Raw genomic sequence first — 18,195 nt, forward strand, 5'->3', positions numbered from 1 at the left:
GGGCTTACTTTAGAAGGGAATAGTTTTAAAATCAATCATAGCAATTATCAAAGCGAAAATAAATAAATTGGAGATTGAAAATTGGAAGCCTTCCAAAAATTGAACAAATCACTTTTTGAACAAAAAGAACCTTGATAATTGCAAGAAGCGATAATATTTTGAATTCTAATAAATAATTTCAAAATCTTAAATAAATAAATAAATAATTGAACAAAGCTCAAGAGCTGGGGTCCTAACCCTAACCTGTGTAGAAAGCCTGAGTCAGGGTCTGTAAGGACTTTGATGAAAAGCCGCAACATTATCCTTCCAATCGCAGCGCGGCTTTTCATCAAAGATCTTTCAGACCCTGACTCAGGTTTTCTACACAGGTTGTTGACCCCAGCTCAAAAAAGCTCTGAACGGTTGAAGGTAGATAGATCAGTAGTTGAAGTTGTGCGAAAATGTACAATTTTTCCAGTTTGTATTTTTTTAACGTGAGATTGAAAGTTTCAACAAGCTTTATTTTAAATTATTTGTCGCGATTGGTGACCATCTTCGTCAGCTCGAGCAGATTCTCTCTAAGGACGGGATCAGAAGTGAGCAGCTCGATTTCGCGCGCTGCACGTTTGGCGTAATTCTCCGCTAGGAGACGTGTCTTTAGCAGTGCGTCACTGAAATAATCGATGATGAAAAATTAACTCCGCTATTTGGTCCTGCAGGAAGTCAGAAATAAATTTGCTTTTATAATGGATTGAGATATTATGAGAATAAGAAATTACCTTTTTCGCGTAATAATATTATGGGCTTTTTGTACATCGCCAGGTTTACTGAATCTCCTCTTCATAAGCGGCCACATTTCCGCCTCATGCGTTTGACAGGCGTATAAAACAGGGGCTGTACTTAGACCCAGTTTTAAATCGGCACAAGCCGGCTAAAACAGAGTAAGTCTAACAGGTTTTTTTAAGTGTGCCCAAGAATTTTCGTAACTTTTGATTGGGTTTATATAATAACAATCTGTAACTTGCAGAATGTAGCCGGGTATAAGGTTACTCATTTTAGATAGAGTTGGTGTCAATATCTTTTCTGGTGAAAAAAAAACCTTAAAAAAAACCTGTTTCTACCATACTGACAATAAATTTGCAAATTGCAACTATTTTAACTTCTCAAAACACGGGCGCGCTACTATACCCTCAAAACACGTGGTCCAATAATTGGACCACAATGCATTATTCAGCCCCGCGCGGCGCGCCAAATTCATAGTGTGAAAAATAGCGCTCAGAACTTTTGGCTCTAATTGACGTTTCCGTTGAGTAAAAAAGCTCATAAATGTACTGTTAGAGAGCTTGAACCCTCTTTTATAAAAATATACTATTGTAAATTGAAAAATCCTTTCCGATTTTCAACCAGAGAGCGATAGAGAAATGTGGCGCAAATCGCCACCACTTTTGAGTTTTCATTCGAAACTTCACACAGTGGTTCGTTTCGGCCCTATCAGCTCACATTACAAAATTCAGGTCAAACAAATTGCTACAACGGGAATTACAGGGGGTCAAAGTCGCCGTGGTCCAATGATTGGACCACGTGTATTGAGAAGTTAACGAAAATTTTCAACCAATCAAAAGCCTATGTTGAGCTAACTAGCTAATCAGGAACCGGCTCAGAAATTTTACCTTTCCAAGTTGAGCTGAATCCGCTAAGAAATCAAGTCGATCATCTTGAATTTGAAACGCGATTCCGAGATATTTGCCAAAATTAAACGCAGCTTGCTGAACTTGAGCTGATTGATCTGTTAACACTGCCACCGCTTCAGCCGAGTTGGCGATCAAAGAAGCCGTTTTTAAATAAGTTTTCTTTATGTATTGTTTGTAACGATGCTCGTGGTTGGAATTGACAGATTCTAGCTGGCATAATTCGCCGTATATTAAATCTTCGATGATTCTCGAGATGATTTTTGTCACTTCGTCCGACTCTAGCGAGGCAAGAAGTTGGGAGGAGTACGAGATTATGTAGTTTCCAGCCATGACGGCTTTGGTTACTCCCCATTTTGAGTTTGCTGATGCTTTGCCGCGGCTAAATTTGATAATAAATTGAAAACAACGAGGAAAGCAACTAACCGTTCCTCGGATTTGTCAATAACGTCGTCATGAACAAGCGATCCGGTGTGAATCATTTCCGCGATCATCGCCACTTTCTGCAGCTTCTCATTCGTCTCGATGCAACCTCCAAGTGCTTCCGCCACTCTACCAACAATAAGAGGTCTGATGGACTTGCCAGAGCCGTCGAAGTAGTAACAAGCCATTGGGTAGATTTCGTCGTGCGCGTCGTCCGGAACCATAGCAACTTTAATCTTGTCGCTGAGTTTTGAGCCCGTCATATCGTTTTCTCGCTGAAATCAAGGACGCTCATCAATGGAAAATCAAAATTGTACATACCACATGCAATCCAGCGCGCCGCACATTCGGCATGCGCCTTGGAGTTCTTCGAATGGGCCCCTTTCGCAACATCACTGTATTTCCATTATAACGCCATTCTGAAATTGAAAAAAGAATCAAGAGGAGTCAATCACACACGACTGCGCTAAATTTCTGTTGTTTAAAATATATGTTCAGAACAGAATTTGCTGTCGTATATCAAAATAACCGGTTCCTCCTTTGAAAAGCTGTCCGGCAGCGACACTCGCCGCTGGCGACGTCATATCGTCATCCTCTCCATAAACAATCGAGTCGATCAAAAACTGTGTTGTAGTTTCGTATGACATTTTCTAATGAAATATTATTCCAGAATCGAAATCAACAAGGAAAATACCTGAATCGGGGACGCGCAAGTTTTGAGTCCGTGCCGATTAAACGCTCTGTATTGACCTTCCTGAGTTACATAATCCGCGACTAAGGAAGTGTGCCTCTTGTCAACCGCAATACTAGAAAAGAAAAACATTCTAGAGCTGCCCAAACAAGCAGGAAACATACCCGTAAGGCTTGAAAACCTTGTCGATTTCCCGCTGCATGGTCATGACAGCAGCTTCGATTCCATACGCATTCCTGAAGGCATTCACATCGTTGGTTGAAATCCTGTTCAAATCGAGCATTTCTGGGTATTTGTAAAAGCCGGGGAAATTGATTCCCTCTGTCAGGATTTCGAAGTGCGTTCGGTCTTCTGACGGTTTGAATGTCACCTTCGAAATGCTCGGAATTCCTGAAAATTCAAACGCTACGAACGGGTTTTTAAAAGTCCGAAATTACCTTGAATGAGAATTTCTCGAACAGCAGATTCAATGATGTGAACCAGATCAATGTTCTCGGAAGACGGGTCTCTTTTGAAAGTCACCAATATCCACGAGAACTTCTTCGCATCGTGCACAACGCTTGAAACAGACGCATGAGAAGCCAAAACGATCTCCCAGAAGTTCCCAGCGCTCTTGTTCATCTTCAATTTTTCGAGGATTTCCTCCGTCTCATTCTGTTTGAATTCGTCGTTGTCGGAATCGGAGTTGTCAATTTCTTCTGGATCGTCGTCTTCTTCATCTTTTACCTCATCGTCCACATCCTCGTATTCGCATTCATCAACGTCATCTTCTACGAAATTCAATAATCAAGCCTATTCAAAGCTGTACTTACCAATCACTCTAGCCGCTGGTTCATCGTCATCACCTTCGTTATCCTCATTTCCCGCTCTTCTTCCTCGCTTAGATCTAGCCGCTTCTTTATTTTTCGAAACGAACAAGTCCTGCTTTTTCCTCGCCTTTTCTGCATCTTCAAGTTTCTTGATGACAACTTTGAAGAGTTTCTTTCGCATAATTTCGGAAACAACAAATTCTGGATCAAGATCCAAGCGTTTACACAATTTCCTGCCAATTTTAATTTCCACTTCGGTCTGAAGTTGGAAACATCCGTCTTGGACAATAAGCTTGTTCTGCGCTTTGACAGCGGTAATGACATCGGAAAGCCGGATGTTTTTCAAGCTGTTGACGAATTTCTCCACCTCGGGCTCTGTTACATGGCGGTGGAAGGGAATCGTCATCGATGGTGTTTTGACCTCGGTAGGAGCTGTCATCAGCAGTTCTCTCAAACGAGGGATACCCAAGGTAATGTTGACATCGGCCTTTCCAGCCATGTGGAAAGTGTTCAGCGTCATTTGGGTCGATGGCTCACCGATAGATTGAGCAATAACAAGTCCGATTTGATCGCCTGGTGGCATGAGAGACTGTCGATATTTGGAATACAATAATTCTTGAATAGGCTTGTCCGTTCGCTTCATTTTGGAAAGATACGCTTTCACGTGGCCAATGAACGCTTCAGATGCCGAACCAAGATGAATATCCGGGCTGAGAGAAGCTATGTGTGGATCGGGGACGATTCGCTTCTTGATCCACATTTGTCGGATATCTTCCGTCAGTGGCTCTTCTCCCGGGAATACTTCTTCCAACTCCTCAACCGGAGGGTCCAGATTCTTTTTCACTCGACCACTCTTTTTCTTCTTCGTTGTCACTTGATGCCAGACCTTGATGGCCATGTGATTGAACGAATCAACGACTTCACGGCCTTGTTCTTTGATCAACTGTGGAAGAGCGTCATTGAACTCGGAAAGCTTCTCGTGCGACTTGAGGAAGTCATTGAACGCCAAAACTCGTTCGATCCCTGCGACGTTTCGTTCAGCCCACTGATTCTTCGCTTCTCGGTTTCGGAACTTTTCAGTTTGCTTTTGAAGCCGTTTGACTTCATCGGACATTCTGGGCATTTTCCCTGTCGGCCAAAGCTTTCGCGAATAAAGAGTTGAGTTTTCCTTGATAAAGTCGAACTGATGCGGTACCATGTAGGGCGTTTTGGCAACGTCGATACCATCTTCGCCGTATTGAAACTGAACGACGGATTGGTCATGATCACGGACGGTTCGATCGTAAGAGATGGTAATTCCTTCTAAATGTTTGATCAGGCAACGTTGGAGATAGCCAGAGGAAGAAGTTTTGCAAGCGGTATCGATCAGACCATCTCGACCGGCCATTACGTGAAAGAACATTTCCTGCGGGCGGAGTCCACCAGCATAGCGATGAGAAATAAAAGCACCAGATCGAACATCATGCTCGTACGGCTTCCAACAAGGAAAACACCTTCCAGAAGCAAGAATTTTTGGCCGCTTTCCGTCAAACTCTACTTGTCCGAGATTCGAGGCCATGTTGAGCAAGTTCGCTTTTGAACCCTTTGCACCAGTGACAATCAGCGTTTCCAAGTTATTTCGCGGAAATTTTTCTTCCAAATTTGGCTCGCAAAGTCGATGAATCGCTTCGGTCACCGAGTTCGCTGCTTTTTTACAGATCGCGTCGACCTCGTGCATTGTAAATTCAGTGCCAACGAGATGAGCGTGTCTGATCTTCGCACGAACGGCTGCGTCAAGTTCTGCGAGTTCTTCTGGCGATTCTGGAAGATCGTCGGCGAGTTCAAAGTGTTTGGCAAGCTCTTTCAAGCCGGCGAAATCACCGGTTCTTACAATCTTCTTTCGCTTCTTTGCGATCCTGCTGCTGGTAACAACGTCTCGAATTCCAAGAGTGAATCCTTTGTAGCACTTCAAATAGTGCGAAAGACAGTAAGTAACAGCAGTGATGAGTTTTCCAACAGTAGGTCCTCCGAAGATCTCTTCCACCGCCGCGAGAATGGAGTATTTCGCTGAACCGATTTGATCCTTGTCCAAGTATCCGGAGCAAACGTAGCCGTGTCTGACCACGAATTCAGAGTCTTTCATCGAGCAACCTTTGACCTTGCTCGGGTTCGGTATCGAGCGTTCTTTCTCTCCGTCCTTCATGTAGACACTATCCTTCATTTTGCAGTTGCCAACGTAGTTTGGTCCGGAGCCGCCGCAGAGATTTTGAATTATCGTGGTGATGATCTGCTTCCCAGTCCACAAGGCTTTTGGTTTGAAGATGGCTGGCGGGAGGAATTTGATCTTCTTTCCCGGATGATGTCGTTCCAGGCAGTTGATGACAAGGTTCTGATACTCGGATTTGTCGAAGAAAGAGCCTCGTACGCACATCAGTGCTCCAGCAATCACGTGATCCTGCATTAATCCAGCTAATGGGAATCCATCTTTGGCAGATCTGAACATGTGGTTCGTGTTCATCAGCATTTCCGCTTCCGCTCGGGCTTCTTCTGACTGAGGGAAGTGGACGTTCATTTCGTCGCCGTCAAAATCGGCGTTGAAATGTTTGCAGTTGGAGTAGTGCAGACGGAAGGTCTTTTCTCCAGGAATAACTCGAGCGTTGAAAGCCATGATGGAACCCTTGTGTAGCGTTGGCTGTCGATTCGCCAAAATAGCATCGCCGGAGCGAAGATGTCTCAAAACAGTCTTCATTCTTCCGAGTCCTTCGTTGTCTTCCTCGCTTGTTAGCAACTGATTAGCGCAGGCGACTCGCTGCGTTTCATCGTCTGGATCAAGAGTTTCTCTCAATCCATTTGGCCAGAGAATATGAGTGGCACCTGGATGATTTCTTGGACCATTGATGACCGCTTGGCGGAGCTCTTTGTAGTTGTACTGGGTGACGCGTTCGGGATAGGTTAGTTTCTTCGCGACGAAGTCGGAAACACCGAATTCGTTCGTGGCGATGTTTGGGTCAGGAGTAATGACAGTTCGTGCGCAGAAGTTGACTCGTTTGCCCATAATATTTTGCCGGAAGAGACCCTTTTTCTTCTCGAGCTTTTGCTTGATTCCCGGATTTTTCGTGGTAATGCTTTTTTCCATGTTTGAATCGATGTGGATGTTGATAAGTTGCTGAAGGTTCATTTCCAGGTTCTCTTGCTTTTCATCCATCGACGCGCCGGGAAGAGTGGACAGAAAGCTTTTGACTTTGATCCTATCTCCTTGTGATTCGTAGCCTTCGTCAGTTTCGTTCGTCTCCATGTTCATTTCCCGAACTCGATGACCGTAGAGCCAGTTTAATTTCTTGCTCGATTCGAGGATTTTCTGAAGCATGGCTGTCCTATCTGACGCTAAGACCTTCTGCCCGGCTTTGTTCATCCTTCGGAAGCAGTTTGGAGGGACCAGGACGGTCTCGATGAAAAATGCTTCAAATCCAGTTCCGTCAAAGAGCAAATCACATGTCTGCCGCTCCGTGGCGAAGAGTTTTTTCAGTTGCCGGTAAAGTAGGTTCGTCGGAACGCGCTGAAGAGTCGCGTCAGTGTTCGGCGCGCTCTTCGCCTTTCGCTTTTCTTTGTCGATTTCATCCTCTTCCTCGTCGGAGCCTTCTGATTCTGCTTCCAGGTTGATTTCATCCTTTCTTCTTGGAAGTTCCAGGTAAACGCGAGTAACGCCGCCAGCACTTTCGAATTTCATCGTCGGCTTCGCGGTAAGACAGCGTGGACACTTCTTGATCTTTTGCTTGAAGTAGTCCATGAAGACATTGACGACTTCTCGCTTGTGGAATACGGAGGCTCGGTTCATGTCTTTCCCATTTCCAAGTTGGATTGATTCGGTCTTGACTTTGAGGAACTCTTGAAGCTCGTCGAGCGTCTTGCTCTTCGTCCCGTGCGATAAATTCTCATCAGCGGTCGCCCCCTCAGTATCTTTTTCCGCGCCGTAGTGATTTTTTGTCTCCCTCTCGATTTCGGTAAAAATGTCCATTCTTCCGGCGTTCAAGCAGATCAGCTTTGCTTGGAGAGTTAAAAGCGCTTTTTCCGTGCAGAGAAAATGACTGCAGTCGGGGCAAGAAGCAGCGAGGAGCATTTTTAGAGTTGTGAAGAAGACGGGGTTGATAACGGGCGAGGGGAGGTTGATATGGCCACAATGGCCGGGACAGTACTTTTCCGAGGAGTTGCATGTTGAGCAACGATCGCCCCTGAATTGTTAATGAAAAAATTTCATGATTTTTGACCACGGGGCTTGGCAACCTGGGAAGAAAAACTGAGTCAGGGTCCTAGAACAGGTCTAATAAAAGAATCTTCCATGACCCTGCGTCAGGGTCCCTGACACCGGTTTTCACACAGGTTACTGTTTTGATTTCTAACCCTTTTAGTAGAGAAGTACCTGTTCAACGGACCCAAAGCAGGATCATGAAGACCATTCAGCTGTGCGCTCTTTTTCCCTTCAACTCTATCTTCGTAAACCAAGTCGCACTCGGTAATCTCTTTGACGGATAACTTGATGATTTCATCCTTTGAGTAAGTTCTGAAGCTGATGCGATTCGGCCAGGAGCGGACGATGTCACTCTCCACTCCGAGATTCGCCCTTCGACGCATGTCTCTGAAAAATAAGCCATTTTTAGCGCGAGTTACGTAACACTGAGATCATCCCAAAGAGTGATATCCCGAATGTTCCCTCCGCTCGGGGCGTCGCGAAATCGAAATAACGGCTCCTTGTCCTTGGTCAATTTCTCCTAACAGTTGCACAAATTTCAAGTGGTACTTGCTCTTGGCCAAGTTTATCAATTTTTTCGGCATTTTAGAAACATCGTTGGATTCGTGGCTCAGTTAACTAGGTCGATTGTGACGTAATTTGAGAATTCAGCATTACTTTTTAATAATTAGAAAGAGAGGATTTTTTCGTGGTCGGTCATAAATTTCAGTCATATTTGTAGCTGAGGTTATTTTCGTCAAATTTCAGAAATCGGAATTATTGACAGAGCTGGCTTGATTCCAAAAAATTGTCTAAATTTTAGACATTTTTGTTCAATTGTCAATTGACAATTGACAATTGACAATTGCACAAAATTTGACATTTTCACGTAAAGTAGTCTATTTCATATAAGGTTAGAATTTGGCAGTTAGGTTGAAGAAGAACGAGCTATTGAACTTGCAATTATACGGCTAGGAAGATTCAAGAGGCAGTGATAAATTATTTAAAAAATATTGGTCACCAAATGTCTATTTTTCTTTTGATTTACAAATACAAATTTTATAAGCTAGATATCTTATTATTACTAATAAAATATGAAATAGTGCATATAATTAATCGATCTATAGACTATAGTCTATAGTTGATAAGCTCACCCCAGTTTCCGGCCTCATGAAGTTCAAGGCTTCGAATTAGCACAGAAATAATGAAAAAGTATATATATAATATATATTTTTACTAATATCTTATATTAAAATACAAGTATATTATAATATAATTTATATATATAAATAGATCATCATGTTCCATTTTATTCTTTTCAGTAAAACCTTTCTAAGTATAAAGCCTAAATAATACTATATCAAGAAGGCTTTAACGTACAGTCGATCAAACTATTTGATGTTCTCATTCGCTCCTTAGGAGGTCGCATTCTCGATCTTATTCCATTCTTCTTCAGACAAGCTCTTTTTGAAGTCAGGAGTCAAAGAAACGCCAGTTTCTCCAGAGGAAGCAAGAAGTCTTCCGATCGCGGTGAAGATGCTACTTTGGATGTTTTCGTCTTCGGATTTGACGAATCCCATGAAAATTGGCAGCAGCTCCTTGACGAAGCCTTCGGCAGATTTTGCTCCTAGTTTCTGGAACAAGTCCCCAATGATGCGGATTACTGAGGCTTTTGAGCAGGCGTCGGGTTTTTGCAAATATTCAATTGCAGCGGGCAAAATGTCGGCTAAACCGTTATCGATCATGACCTGCGGGTCAACTCCTGCAGCTGCAAGGAGGAGAACACCACTGCCATCAAGTATATCTTGCTCGATTTCCTCGGCGTTGAAGAACTTTCCGTCGAAGAACTGGCCATCAAGCTTGGCGTCATTATCATCTTCTTCATCTTCATTCTTCTCCTCTTCTGAAATAAAAGAGTGAGTTTTAACTTAAATCTAGTTCACCTACCAATCATGCAAGCCAGCTCTCCCTTCAATGCCATTCGAACAGTTTCCAAGATTCCTTTCGTATGAATTGGTTTCTTGAAAGCATCGAGGACCTCGTGAATTTCATTCAAAATTTGAAGGGCGCAATCGTGCTTAGCGTCAGTTCCAATTTTCTTAATACCGATGGAAACAGCATCAAATAGAGGCGTTTCGTTTCCAGACGTTTTCTGGATGACATGGCCCATGTGGATCATGGCGGCGCATGCGAATTTACTTATATCGCCGGTGTAAGAAGCGGTGACGTTCTTGCATTTCTCGAAGAGATCGGTGCTGGCGGCGGCGAGATGATCCGCAATTTTCTTGGCCATAAGGGTGAGAGCGTGGATAACAAACAACTTTTCTTCAAGGAAAAAGAAGTTCAAGTCGTTTTCCATGATGAATGCTGCGATCTCTTCATCGGCATGGGCGCAGGTGTCCTCGTTGTCTTCATCGACGCCCGCCATGTCAACATGTCGCCCCTTGAAGTATAGAGAGGTGGATGTGAGGGTTGTAGCTAGGCACTCGAGAATGCGAGGGACAGCATCAAGAAGGTCACGAGGGGAGTTCTTTAGGCACACAGTCGCGCAAGCCAGTTTCAGAGCCGCACGTCGCATCTCAGACTCATTTTCATGAAAAACAAGTTCTCTGGTTAGAGAAAGCGACTTCGCGGCGAATGGCACAAAAGCTTCTTGTGCTGCTGTAGCGACAGTAGCCATCGTGTCCAAAGCAGAAGCCTGCAGAGCATTCTCATCGGCGTCTTTGGAAACACCAGCAGCAGTCTCGGGCAAGAGCAATTCGAGCATCTGGACGGAATCTTCGAGATGTGGCGCGATAACGTCGTCAGGCATTTCCGCGATGAAAGTTGCAAGACACATGACAGCATGAGTAGCGGCTTGGCATTCCTGAGAGTTGCCCATTTGGATGAACCGTTTCAACGAGCTCATAAGAGATGGAAGAAGCTTCTCGATTTCATCTTCGACTCTTTCGTCTTCCACTGTGGAGAGAAAGCCAATGCAGTAAAACGCCTTCTCCAGTTGGTTGTGCTAGAAAAAGAGAGATCGGTCATTAATCAATCTGATAAAGGGTACCTTCACGAGATCCTCTGGAGATTTTTCCATCATTCCGATTGCCAATTCAAGAACTCCCGGGGCGAAATCAGCCATCTGCTCATGCATTTGCTCGGCAAATTGGCCCAGAGCGTAAAAAGCTGCTTTCTGAAGGGTTGGAGAGTCGGTTCGAAGGGCATCGCAAGCGAACTTTGATATGAATTCGGTGTGATCCCCAAGAGCACCAGCGCATCCTTCACAGACATGAGCAAGAGCAGAAAGAGCTGCAAGTTTCTGACTAGCTTCGCCTATTCAAAAGAAATGTTGAAGATGAAGCAAGTTTTGGGCTTTACCTTCCGATGCACTGGTGGCAAAGTCCATCACAACGCTGGAAACTTCCGTATCCGGAAGCTTGTTCGAAATCGTATCCAGCAGGCGAAGTGAAAGAGATCGAGGAGACTCTTCTTCTTCTTCGTCAGTTTCGTCCGCTTCTGTTAGAATAGAGAAGCAAATATGCATAAGATCCTTGGTGATATTTAACTCCTCGATCACATCAGATTTGTTGAAGACTGCTTGAATCAGGAAATTTCCCGCGCAGCAACGAAGGGTAACATCTATTTATTAAATTTAGATACGGTAGTTCCTTGGCTTGGCAACCTGTGTAGAAAACCCGAGTCATGGCCTGAAAAAGGGTTAGGCGAACCGGGGTAGCGGCGAAGCTTGCTAGGCGGCTTTATATTTAAGCTTTTTCAGGCCCTGACTCAGGTTTTCTACACAGGTTGCCAGTACCAGATATATCCGAATCTTCCAAAAACACTTACCAGTTTCGGTTCTACCGAAAACCTTCGCAGAGAGACACTCGATGATATCCGCATCAAGCAGATTGGCCGGGCAATCAAGAGCCGCTTGGAAGACGTCAAATACCTCAATAGCGTCATCAGTTGCATCGCCAGTTGCAGCGACGGATAAAACTGCAGCAACAGAGTTTTGCAAAATAGACTTGGCAGCGACTTCGTTTCCTTCCAGGACCGCTTTGCACAGCGAACTCGGCGCGTTCTTATCGAAGCTGTTCGAGTTGAGTTCGACTTGCGATGTTTCACCCTTCATCGTAATAAAAGCGTTCTTCAACTTTCTGAAAAATAATAATTTTATCAGGATGATTAAAATCATTCAGAATCTTATCGCAAGATGCAGACTGTAAGCCAGATCATGAACTCCCTAATCTATCTCTTCATAAACCAAGTCGCACTCGGTTATTGTAAAAGTCTCTTATGCGTAGGCGAATTAAAAAACTTTGTGATGAAATTTGAACTCGTTGAATAAATAAACAATTTAAATTTTAAGTTATTATAAGGATTTCTTAGGAATCAAAGACAAAATGATTTTTACATTTAAACACTTATAAATATTCATGAATTAACTCGTTTATCGTATTATTTTAGATTGGATAACGTCACAATTTAATTCTGACCCACAATCGTCAATGATACGTGAAAATCACTTTTGCGGAGCGATATTCTACCCCCATATTTCTTGTGCTCATTAGAAAGAGCAACTCCTAAGGAGTCAAATGGTATACGTTTGAGGGTCTGAGTCATCACATATGACGTCATAAGGACCATCCTTTGAAAAATGGTCATGTCCCCTGTATCTCCGAAAATTTTCAGAGATATATGGAGATTTTGGTATCGTTGGAAAGCCGGGCTCAAACTGCTATGAGCACAAGGTGTGCAAGAAAAATTTTGAGGAAAATTTTTTTCGGAGACAAAAACTTTTCGCCCAAATTTTTTTCGGAATTTTCTATTGCGCATCTGGTGCTCATAACCAGTTTGAGCTGAGCTTTCCAACGATACCAAAATCTCCATATATTTCTGAAAATTTTCGGAGATACAGGGGACATGACCTGACATTTTCAGGTACTTTAGGCACTAGAATTGGCGATTTTCCGTGGCTTCGAGACATAAATATTGTACCATTCGACTCCTCAGAAGCTGCGCTACAAAATGAGCCCAAAATATTGGGGTCCCGATTTTGCTCCGCAAAAGTCATTTTCATCTATCTCAATCGATCATTACAGTTTGCAATTATCACGAAAAAGATGCTTCTTTTATATAAAAATAGAACTTTATTGATTAGTACAAAATATATAATATCGCAAAAATCTTCGCAGGCGTTAAGAAGGCACAGTTTCTTGAGTGATGAAAATACTCGAATCGAGGGGCGGTTCATTGGTTGCGCGCGGCGTCTCGTTTTGGCTTTTCAAAAGTACGATTTCGGACAAAACTGATTTTCCTGATCCACTTCTGATGCTTGCCCCGCTTCTCACTTTTTCTGGCGGCATTCTGGAACGAGTTAGGGGTGATTGAAGAGCGGTTTTACCTGTGAGAGTGGAGAGGAGGCAAAGGCGGCTTGGACAACTTGATTTGCTCATTGTCGACTCCGTTCATTTTTGCAAAGAGAAGACGAATTACTCGCTCCTTCTGCTCCCACGTCAGATCAGAAATGTCTGTGTTTGGAGGCACGTTGTTCCAGTCCGAAGCATAGGCAATGTCTTTTTGAACTGTATTTGTCGAGTTGTAACCGCCCTTCGAGAAAGTTTTCACCGGCGGCGCTGCTCCCTAAACTCAGTTTTTAAATCTGTTTAATAAAAATTTATACGTCTAAATGACGTGACGGAGTATTGAAAATTCCTACAGAAAATTCCAAAATTAAGCTCTTACCCTGCCCGTAGCTGCTGCAGCCATTTGTGCGTGATACTGAGTCTTTGTCGATTTGACATAATTCTGTCTTGAGTCTTTGATCCTTTCCGCCACTTCGTCCAGGGCCTCGATGAAAAACCGCTCCATTTCTGCTCGCTCGTCCACAACTTTCTTAGCGAGCGTTTTAACTCTTCTATATTCTAGCTCTTTTCGCTGTAGCTGAAGACTTAATCTCGCAATATCGGCCTAAATCAATAAAATTAGCGATTTTGAAATCAAGGAAGAGAACGGCACCTGATCTGAAGCTGATTGTTGGACAGATTTGTGGAGCACGAGCGCGCGCTCATTCTTATTCTCGCGCTGCTGCTCCTTCAGCTGATTGTTAAGTGTCTTGATCTCGTGCATCAGATTGCGAATGTGGTCCTTGGCTTTCTGGTATTCGGCCACTTTCTCGCGCGCTGTTAGATCACTAATTTCAAGCTCTTGGTTGATCGTCTTGATTTTTCGCTCGAGTTTCTTGTTCCGCTCGCGCAGTGCCTTGTTCTCGTCGATGTGGTAGTTCATCACCTCGGACATTGAAACATTGTCGCGGAAAACCTAAACGATCGAGCTAGAAGGGCGAAAGACAAGTAGAAACCCAGGAGAGCAACCTCAAGGCGCTATGAAGGGGCTAGGCTCGGCAACCTGAATATACCGCGATTGGCATTTCTGACTGACTGATTCTGATTTTCGAGTGAAACAGCTAATCAACCAATTAAAATTTGACTCTAGTGTCTCTTCTTTGAGAGTTCCGTCAAACCAGTGACGCCTACGCAATCTACGTTACAAATCTCCTATGTTTTTAGCATGGAGAATTGTAACGTCAATGTGCATCTTTCAAAAATCAGTCAGTCAGGACTGCCAATCGCGGTATAACCTGAGTCAGGGTCTGAAAGAGCAAAATGAAAAGCAGCGTAGCGGCTTTCTTTAGAAACGAAGAACCTGACTCAGGTTTTCTTCCCAGGCCCCATCACCATCGGATATTTCGCCATTTGGAGAAAGACTTACTTTTCTAGTGGTTTCATCGAGGCCCGCAATGGCTTCTTTTTGAGCAAGTTCAGCGTACTGTGCAATTTTTTGACTAGCCTGAAATATTATTAAATTTTCTGAAAAGAAATTCGTTTATGACCTCATTTTCCATTTTCATTTTTTCGACAAAGAATTTATGCTCCATTTTTTGCTTATTTTTCGTGTTGAGAGTTCGCTGCTCCTCGAGCTCGTTGCGCATGTCTTTGATTTCCTCCATCAGCTGCGCCTTTTGCTTGCGGAACTCTTTGACTGCATGCAATTCGCGTTGGAGCAGCTCGACTTGCTTCTCCTTTTCGGCAAGTTGGTCTTCCCACGTTTTGGTTTTCGCATTGTATGTCGACTCGATCTTTTCACGCTCCTTTTCTGTCTAAACCGATTTAAGAAAGAAGGCCTTCATTTGGCTGAACTTACGATTTGCTCGAGTTCGGAAATTCGTTTATTCAGTTCTCGAATATTTTTGAACTTGGCGATATCCTCGCGCTTCAGCAGCGAAATGATATCAATCGTGTCCCTTTCGGCCTGATACAGCGAGTTGGAGATCTTTTCGTTCTCTGCGGCTAGTTTTTGACAAGTTTCTCGGTAATCATCGCGCTAAAGGTAAAAATCGTCGTATATGCTCTTCTTGCTAAAAAGAAGTTACCTGGCGCGTGCAGAGCGAAAGATTTTGCTTGCAAAGAAGGGCATTTGTAATGGCATTTTGGAGTTCTTCGTCTCGATTGACCACTTTTTCTCTTTTTTGGCTCCTTTCTTTCCCTTCCCACCTTTTTTGCCTCCTTTTTGCCCTTTTTGCCATTCTAAAATTGATAAGAGGGTCAGATACAGCATTTGATTTGGTAGGAAGATGTTTAGATAGTAATAACTACAATTGTTTACAGAAAAGAGTATTTATACGGAAATTGGCAGGAAGACATTACAGAAGACATAATTTGTAAATAGATTAATATGAATAGGTAAAAACATTCGGATTTTGGGTGATAAAGTTTGGTCAAGTTGATTTGCGCTTGTCGGAATTGCGGAAGTGGATCTTGACCGTAGCATAAATATGAGATAAAATGAACATTCCGTTGGCCGACCAGTGCCGGTTGTCGAACTCGATCGCGCAGCAGAGCATCAGAAGTACGAAGATGAAAAAATTAAAGAGACGGCGGTAGGAGAACCAGAAGATCATCAACCACACCTAGTTTTTAACTCATCTCTCTATCTTCCGGCGCTAGAAATACCTGAATAAGACACAGTACAAGAGTGCCTTTGAAGGTCAAAATGTGGAGATGCTCTTCGGCGTCTGTGTGTCGCTCTAAGTTCCATCTCTTCCACTGATGCGTCGCTATTTGATGTCCACGGGCGAAGCTCAACGCTCCAGCAACAAGGGCTGAAATCATCGCGAAGACATCATGTACTGTTGGCGGCGGTAAACGGACGATACAACTGGAGGCAGTTCTGAATAGGTATTCAAGCTAGAATCAACCCTTTCAGATGATTTTTCCGCTTACCTTGACTGTTGAAATTTTGATTGAAGAAGTTCAGTGCCCCGTTTTTTGCCCATTTCGAGTTTGATTTCTTTCGGCTGAATAATTTGCGGCTTGTTTTGCGAAAGAAACGACTCGGACTGCTTGAGTTCTTCATTGGAAAACTGGAGCACCGCCTTGTTGAATTTTCTTCGTAGACTTTCGACGACTGCATCAAAATCGATGAAGGCAAATGGTCTTTTGGGAACAATAATGAGCTGTTCTAGAGAGAGTCCTACCTCTGGGCGGCGATGACTTTGTTCGGCTCATAATGGGAAGAAAAGCTGTCAATGACGAGCTTGAGAAAACAAAAGGCCTCCGTCTGACTGGTTCTAGAATCGATCAAAACAACCACTGCGATCTCGCCATCGACTTGCCAGCAGAGGTTGTAGCCTCGATTGTGGGCGGTGCAGGTGTTCTTGAATTCTCGCAATCGGGTTGAAACACCCTTTGTCAGTCGCTTACAGTCGATCAAAGCTAGACAAGAATTTTGAAGACATAAAAGAGAACATATTAATTTCTGGGAAATGCTTTACTTTTTCGGGGGAAGGCATCAAAAAAGCGATTTTGAGAAGACTTTTCTATAAGTGCTTGTATATAATTGCCATTGGAAATAATTGCAGATAACGAAACTACATAAATACAGAAGTCCATGATAGTTCCGACTCAATAGCTCTAATCTCAATAAAAAGCTGCAGATAGAAGCGCTTAACAATTTAAAAAGGCTCGTAAAATGAAATACGAGAACTTTGACGTCGAAGAAGAAAATCCATCGTTCTTCTGGCGAAATACAAAGACAAGACCAAAAAGAGCAGCAGCATTTATAAGCTTTTTGATCATTATTTCAGCTTCAGCTGGCATTTATGCTCATTTACTAAATGCTTCGAAGAAAGAAAAGCTTTGTGGAAGTCAACCATGTCAAAATTCTGGACATTGTGTAAGACCGTCAATCCGGTCAACTTCACGGGATACCATGGGAAATATCGCGCGACCAAGAACCGAAAAATATGAGCCACAACCTAGATGTTCCTGTCTTCCCGGCTTTCGTGGAGAATTTTGCGAAAAAACGCCCTGCACCGAAAATCTTTGTCAAAATGGCGGAACATGTACTCTCAGGCTTTCGAAATGGGGAACGAAGTCTTTAACTGTTTCTCATTGCCTATGCACCCCTGACTTTTATGGCACATATTGCGACTATGCTGTTCTAGTAAATACTTCGGCTTCCTGTACAACTGTAATAGCTTGAGATCAAATTATATTGCAGATCTAATAATCCTACCTTTATCCTGACTGTACTCAGTCGAAGCAGCAATCGGCAGCCCATCCGAAGCTCTGTACAACGAAACCGAAATTATCATAACCGGCGCGGAAACATCTGAAATTTTTTTTGCGTTAAAACAGTCAAAACTCAATTTTGATACACATTACATTGTGTCAAAATAAGAAAAAATCAGGCAGAAAATATTTAAAAGGGATTATATATATAATTTTCAAAAACGGCAGATTCATAGTAGGTAAACGTCTGGTAACAAAAAAAAACAGTATAATTTCTTAAAGCGAAAACTTTTTTGGTGAAACTTGTATTTTGTTTGGTGAATTTTTTAAAATATATTTTTTTTTCTAAAATCTCTTTCTAAACCAACACGGATTGAGCTGGGCAACGAGGAATTAATGAAAATAGTAGAAAATTAAAATCGAATAGGCTATAAGTATTTTAATTCATTTTTTGATGATGCGAATAATTTATATTTTTCGAGTTATTGCACCTGTGAATTGGCAGAGTTTTATTTAGTTGTATATTTCGGGCTGGAGGCTCAAAGCGACAAAGGCTTGCGACAAAATTTGCGTAGGCCTTTATTCAGCTGCTTATTGGTTGGTCCAGCGAATACAGACTTCTGATTGGCTACTTAGATTCCACAAAATTTGGTAACCGGTGAAAATAATTCGTTGGAACGAATAAAACAGGTTTTTTTTTATACTGACGCAAATTGGTGGAGCGTTTTTGAATACCTTCAACTCAACAAACCTGTTTAATTCGTTTTCCTAACGAATAATTCGTTACATACCGAATGATTCGTTGTTTCCAACGAATGATTCGTTTTTTAAAACGAATAACTCG

The 18,195-nt window shown here is 42.9% G+C and overlaps 5 protein-coding genes across 6 annotated transcripts; all 5 read right to left on the reverse strand.

Moving 5' to 3' along the window:
- Positions 1 to 443: 443 nt before the first annotated feature.
- On the reverse strand, positions 444 to 2,548 carry LOC145704519 (all trans-polyprenyl-diphosphate synthase PDSS1-like). Its single transcript, XM_081781970.1, has 5 exons — positions 2,412 to 2,548; positions 2,094 to 2,365; positions 1,650 to 2,049; positions 759 to 910; positions 444 to 650 (listed from the first exon to the last, which is right to left on the reverse strand). Exons 1-5 carry the CDS (start codon positions 2,481 to 2,483, stop codon positions 509 to 511), a joined length of 1,038 nt encoding a protein of 345 aa, XP_081638096.1. The 5' UTR covers positions 2,484 to 2,548; the 3' UTR covers positions 444 to 508.
- LOC145704514 (DNA-directed RNA polymerase I subunit RPA1-like) lies at positions 2,538 to 8,207 on the reverse strand. 2 transcript variants are annotated; one of them, XM_081781966.1, is made up of 6 exons: positions 7,987 to 8,207; positions 3,594 to 7,798; positions 3,219 to 3,548; positions 2,946 to 3,171; positions 2,785 to 2,896; positions 2,538 to 2,740 (listed from the first exon to the last, which is right to left on the reverse strand). In XM_081781966.1, exons 1-6 carry the CDS (start codon positions 8,196 to 8,198, stop codon positions 2,585 to 2,587), a joined length of 5,241 nt encoding a protein of 1,746 aa, XP_081638092.1. In that variant the 5' UTR covers positions 8,199 to 8,207; the 3' UTR covers positions 2,538 to 2,584. The 2 variants fall into 2 exon arrangements, with proteins under 2 accessions (XP_081638092.1, XP_081638091.1); XM_081781965.1 differs by having other exon boundaries at positions 3,219 to 3,551.
- A 73-nt stretch (positions 8,208 to 8,280) lies between these two features.
- Positions 8,281 to 11,942, reverse strand: LOC145704231 (uncharacterized). Its single transcript, XM_081781674.1, has 5 exons — positions 11,626 to 11,942; positions 11,158 to 11,418; positions 10,847 to 11,112; positions 9,742 to 10,801; positions 8,281 to 9,697 (listed from the first exon to the last, which is right to left on the reverse strand). Exons 1-5 carry the CDS (start codon positions 11,909 to 11,911, stop codon positions 9,210 to 9,212), a joined length of 2,361 nt encoding a protein of 786 aa, XP_081637800.1. The 5' UTR covers positions 11,912 to 11,942; the 3' UTR covers positions 8,281 to 9,209.
- Positions 11,943 to 12,962: 1,020 nt separating this feature from the next.
- Positions 12,963 to 15,396, reverse strand: LOC145702156 (basal body-orientation factor 1-like). The gene is given in 9 exon segments (XM_081779363.1): positions 12,963 to 13,146; positions 13,184 to 13,422; positions 13,525 to 13,749; positions 13,798 to 14,100; positions 14,551 to 14,628; positions 14,672 to 14,938; positions 14,983 to 15,162; positions 15,212 to 15,294; positions 15,297 to 15,396. Coding segments are annotated over 9 exon segments (1,644 nt in total). The 3' UTR covers positions 12,963 to 12,977.
- A 5-nt stretch (positions 15,397 to 15,401) lies between these two features.
- LOC145705193 (vesicle-trafficking protein SEC22a-like) lies at positions 15,402 to 17,476 on the reverse strand. Its single transcript, XM_081782648.1, has 5 exons — positions 17,356 to 17,476; positions 16,316 to 16,553; positions 16,062 to 16,274; positions 15,792 to 16,008; positions 15,402 to 15,748 (listed from the first exon to the last, which is right to left on the reverse strand). Exons 1-5 carry the CDS (start codon positions 17,432 to 17,434, stop codon positions 15,557 to 15,559), a joined length of 939 nt encoding a protein of 312 aa, XP_081638774.1. The 5' UTR covers positions 17,435 to 17,476; the 3' UTR covers positions 15,402 to 15,556.
- Positions 17,477 to 18,195: the final 719 nt, after the last annotated feature.

This window comes from Oikopleura dioica, chromosome PAR (genome assembly GCF_907165135.1).
Source record: "Oikopleura dioica chromosome PAR, OKI2018_I68_1.0, whole genome shotgun sequence".
NCBI lineage: Eukaryota > Metazoa > Chordata > Appendicularia > Copelata > Oikopleuridae > Oikopleura > Oikopleura dioica.